Consider the following 5,546-nt stretch of genomic DNA (forward strand, 5'->3'; position numbering starts at 1 on the left):
AGGGAAGGGGAGGGAAGGGAAGGGAGGAGAGTTGCCAAACTTACTTCATCCACATGACCAACAGCACCAAAGATCCTTGCCATCTGTCCAGTGAGGTAGGGGAATTGCTCTGCAATCTCTTTCAGCATCGGGAGGAAACTGTTCAAGGCCAGTGGCTCATGGCCCGCTATTTCTATGAGAATGTTTAGGATGATGTCATTATAGGTTGAATCCTTCAAATTTCTGATCAGGAAAGGAACACATTTCTGAGCTACCTACACAGAGAGAGCAGAGGAGGGAGGGAGAAAGAAATGATGAAGAGAAATGTTAGTCAAATCAGAATCACTTTCCAGAGAAACCTTGTTGAGATAGTCTCCTACTGTAGCCTAACTAGACTCAATTTAAAACAATTTTCTCGGCCTTCTGAGTGCTAAGATTACAGGGACATGGACAACAACATATTAAATACTAAATCAGGAGGCAAAAGTCCCCGGGTCATTAAACTCATGGTAAATCTCCTGACTTTGGAATCTAAACTTTACAATAAAACCATCTACACCGAGTCTGCTTTCTTTATAAGGCACAATCTACTATTGAAATGTGAAGTCCACAAAGTTCCCATGTCACTGATGCCCAAACCAAGCTTTGATGAGCTACACAAATCCTTCATTCTTCCAGCAACTACCAGAGATGCGGTCGAAGGACAGCCAGTGAGTAAGAGGCCCGTGTTGATTTTACTAAAGCCTCCAGTTTGGGGAAATTCTGTTCAGAGATGCTTCAGGGTAAGCTGGAAGGGTTTCTCAGTTGTTCTCAGTCTCCAGTTTTACCAGAGAATGTCAAGGTAAGATATAATTATTAAAGCAAAATGATTTCCACCAAAATCCCAGTGCTTAGTAATACCTTTATGAATATAAGAATTAAATAATTCCTACTAGAAATATGACATTCTGTGGAATGAAGGGACTAATACACACATATGGAAAGGGAGCCATGGATAGAATTACTAACAGGGATAAACCAAATAGTTTTGAGATAACTAAAATCATCCTGTGTATAGGTTTAAACTTCATTCATTCATTCACTCATTCAAGTCCTTTGGGAGAGAAGAACATGGCTAGTTCCTGGGAAGTAATACATCCGCATTTCTATAAATGCTGCCTGTGTGTTTGGGAGGGATTGCATATCCTTCAGGAGACACCATGAGAGGTCTCTGGCTCATACAGCAAAAGTGTCAGCCAACCTCTCAGGGCCAGGGCAACATACCTGACCTGAGGCATTGGGAAATGGAAAATGCTCACACATTTCCTGCTCATTCTAGAAAACTCTATTTCCTAGCCCTTGCCCTTTAGGTCCTGTTTCTGGAACAACAAGGAGTGTGACACCTGTTGTTTCTAAACATGCCGATTTTGGGTTTTAACTCCCAGTTGCGTAGCCCAAGCCCACAAGACTGTATGTCATCTGCCTGTCCCTTCATATAGAGAAGGAAAACAGAAAGGGAAGGGGAGGATAGAAGGAGAGGAAAAGAAATGGGGAGAAAAAGAGTAAAAGAAAAAAGATTTTTAAAAGCAGGCAAGCAGGCACCATGAAAATAAATTCCCCCAACTCCCTGAGGGGGGTGGATGACGCCATAGAAGGCCCAGAAAGCAGAACCATCTTGAATACTGTCAACAGCAATCATGACTTTATACATGGAACAAGAGCTGAGCATTTCTCTGCAAATCCTAATAAAGCTAAGTTTATTATGATGATGATAGAAAAGCAAGATATCTCAAAGTTTGTCCAATACATGAAAGCAAAGTGGTACCCTGGCAGGAGAATTTTAATTTCCATATACAGGGTCCCGTCTCCAGGGCTACCTCATTGGGTTGACTTCATGTCTGGCAGAGAGTCCCATGTCTGCTGTGAGCAGAGCAGTCACAGAGACAATGCAGATGGCAGGCACAGAGGAAGCAGACATGGCTCTCTTCCCTTTGTACCATGCCTCTGGAAGAATTTTCAATGACCTCCTTGCCTGGCTTGTCTTCCTGTCCCTCATGAGCTAACCTCAGATTTCGGTTTGATGCTAACAAGATTCCCCCATGATCCAGAGCCAGAAGCCCAATGCCAGGACCTTGAGCATCTTCACTTAGGGTTTTTCTGCTTCCTCTCCCCCATGGCCCATCTTCCTGGTACCCACTGCTTTGGTGAAAGCAGAAGGAAATACCTGCTTCCTCATTTGACTTTCTGCCCACCCTATAGACAGAGGGCCTGGGCTAGCATCCTGCAACCACATACCCAAATATTCAGCAGCCCTCTAAGATATAATCCTCCTGTCTGGTAAATGAGCCTTGCAACAATCTGAGATGCTTAATTTTGATTTAGAATCTCTGGCCTGCTTATGTGAAGTAGGAGAGACTCAACCCCCCCCCTTTCTTTCTGCCCTCACCTTCTTCCACCTGGCTATCCCAGGCTAATTTAAGCAACCTTCCAGGAAGATGAGGTCACTTAACAGTGTAATGTAGATCCTAAAAAAAAAAATTCTCCATAATATATGTTAAAAATGAGAATAGCTTGAAGCCCTGTTTCCAGGAGGGAATCCCCTCAGGGAAATTTCTCGCAGTTCTGACAGCTCATCTCACAGCTAAATCTACTTACAAGCACTTTCTGGCCTTTGTTCCACATTTCCTACAATAAATTGTACAATTGCAATAGGAAAGGTAGAGAAAACTAAGAACTTTTGCGCTTCAGTTCTGACCTAAACTGCAAATAAACCCATTCCTTTTCATCAATTCCTGAATCCCGATTTTTTCCTTTCTTTCTTTTTTTTTTTTTTACATAAAACAAGCAAGCAAACGACTCAGAAGGGCTCTAGTCAGTCATACTCTTAGAGTGGCTCGTGCTGGCATGAATGGACTCGGTCGTGCAGAAGCATCAGGGGCAGGCTTACGGTGTCTAGGAAAATTCCTAGGCTGTAGTGCCCTGGGCTGTATTTAGTGAGGAGTGGGTTTAAGGTGGGGCACAAGAAGAGGAAGCCCAAACAGAACTGTCCCAAGGAAGCAGCCGGAGTGAACCCCAGCCTTGAGCCCTCTGGTTCTTCCTGGACACTACTCTTTTCTTTTCACTTCCTCCTAGCAGTTCACAATGTGGCCTCATCACAGAATTGAACGTTTGTGGATACCTCTCTGAAAAGCCAAGGGTACCTTAAGAACAGGGTCATCTGACAATTATTGACATTTCAAGACCTGTATATAAGGCAAAGTGTGTGTGTGTGTGTGTGTGTGTGGTGTACTGCCACTTAAATTAGTCCTCTGGCAAATTTTTCTAGTTAATCCAGACTTCACTAATTTCTAGAAGTCTATGAAAATGGCTGCCACTCCTTTTGTTCATGGCTTATTTCCTCCACACTGATGTTCTGGTAGAGGTTCTGCTGTGCAGACTGCCTCTGAAGCGTCCCTCTATTCCTTGGCTCAGTCTTCTTCATGTTTTGTAAATGACTTCAAGTAATTATGCCAAATGACCCCTGGGCATTGTGGGCATGGCGACTGGCCTGGTGGATGATGTGTGAGGTGTTGTAAGATTTGGCATGAGAACAGGAATGCTCGACTCCGTTGTGTGAAACCCAGGAAATGACCAGTTCCTCTGGGTCTGAATACTGAGGAGGGAGAGTTTCACTTGCCTCTCTCTGTCACTCATCTTTGCATGCCTGGGGCCAGAAGCCCATGCCTGGGGCTAGTAACATGTATGCACACACATTAATAAATTCTGTTCTATTTGCCAGCTAGACCCAGGATGATCCATGGCAGCCAAGAAAACACTGACTTTATTCTTATAAAGGCAACTTGGAAAACTGACCACACAGACTTTTCCTGTAAATGGATCCCGAGGTTCCCCTGGGGATGCTGACCATGAGTCACTAGTCAGGAACGGCCTCTCTATCTGAGAACAATAGTGTCCTATAAAGAATCATACCCAGTATTATTGATGAAGGTTAAGGACTTGCCTGACCACCTATGTACATCTTTGAGCTTGCAGGTGTGTGGATGCTAAGATTCGTGAACCATAAGCTTTGTGTAGAGAAACTTTCTCTACAGGGCCTTGAATGAGGCCTACTTTTATGGAAAAGGAAGGGTTAACAAGAGACACACTTTATCCCTGAACTATTATACCATGTTCCAAGGAAGAGGTGTTTTTTGTTGTTGTTGTTGTTTTTTAAATATTTATTTTCTTATTTTATTTATGTGAGCACATTGAAGCTACCTTCAGACACATCAGAAGAGGGCAGCAGATCTTATTCCAGATGGCTATGAGCCACCATGTGGTTGCCGGGAATTGAACTCAGGACCTTTGGAAGAGCAGTCAGTGATCTTAACCACTGAGCCATCTCTCCAGTCCAGGATAAGGTGTTTTTGTTGTTGTTGTTTGTTTTGTTTTTTTTTAAGGTGCACTACTGACCAGTCCTGAGAGTAATGTTCTCTCACTGGTCTCAGAGGGTAGGTGGTGAGAACTGCATTCAACAAACAAAACAAACCCAACCAACCAACCAACCAACCAACCAACCAACCAACCAACCAACCAACTCAGGCTAATACACTCGTTAGAGATATCGCTAATGACTTCTGTTTTAGTTGCTATTTCAACAAGAAAACCAGCAGAAGCAACTTGAGGGAGGGTTTGCTTTAACTTCTGTTTTCAAGGATTTCAGACCATCATGGTGTGAAAAGTGTGGTTTGGGAGGCTCAGTCCCTATGGGGTTTCTCACATCATGGAAGACCACAAAGCAGATGTAACCCCTGAAGGACTGTCCTTAGTGGTCTATATCTGCAACATTCTGAAGCAGCACCGCCAGCTAGGATCAAGTGTTCCAATACTTGAGCATGTGGAGACCCAAACCGTCACATCCTCCAGGTGACATATGGCAAGCCTTTATCCTGACATGCAGAATCACACCCCTCCATGTTCACCTGCTCATTTCATCTGGAAGGGAATGGATCAGAATTAAGTTAAAATGCAGTCTGCATTTCTGGTTGCTGGTTTCTAGAAAGCTCTAGGCCCCTCTGTAAACTCTCTCTCTGTGATCATGCCCCTCACCACTGGGAAAGGAGGTATTTTGTATGTCACTGCAGATGGCAGGGTAGGTTCTAAGGGAACCATAGAAGGGAGAGGCAAGTGGAAGGCCCACTTTTGTACAAAGCGAAGGGATGGGAGCAGCTGACTGGGCAAAGCCCTCTCATGACCTCTTTTAGTGGTTAAAATCTGGGTCAGTGAAGTCCATTCGGTCATTCTAAGTGCCTCGTAGATCCGGTCTCTTCATTTTTGGGGTCCACCCTCAGAACACACTACCTCATCCAGAGCCTGTTCCTTATTCAGCCCACTTCTGTCTTTTGTCATCATCTATGTCACACATTCCTCTGCATCCTCTGGAAAGCCATCTGCTTTAGAAGGCACAGTCATGTTCTCTGTGTCTCTTTCTGTCTCTGTCTCTCTGTTTCTATCTCTGTCTCTGTCTCTCTGTCTCTGTCTCTCTCTGTCTCTCTGTCTCTCTGTCTCTGTCTCTCTCTGTCTCTGTCTCTGTCTCTGTCTCTGTCTCT

General features: G+C 44.1%; 1 protein-coding gene across 4 annotated transcripts in view; it reads right to left on the reverse strand.

Moving 5' to 3' along the window:
* The window catches only part of Veph1 (ventricular zone expressed PH domain containing 1), a 209,571-nt gene that overhangs the window by 138,967 nt on the left and 65,058 nt on the right, over positions 1 to 5,546 (reverse strand). For all 4 annotated transcript variants that reach the window (XM_021195529.2, XM_029537562.1, XM_029537563.1 and 1 more), the window contains exon 6: positions 45 to 254. In XM_021195529.2, the coding sequence (XP_021051188.1) occupies positions 45 to 254 (210 nt within the window). The remainder of the gene's footprint in view (positions 1 to 44; positions 255 to 5,546) is intronic.

Source organism: Mus pahari, chromosome 4, assembly GCF_900095145.1.
Source record: "Mus pahari chromosome 4, PAHARI_EIJ_v1.1, whole genome shotgun sequence".
NCBI classification, from domain to species: domain Eukaryota; kingdom Metazoa; phylum Chordata; class Mammalia; order Rodentia; family Muridae; genus Mus; species Mus pahari.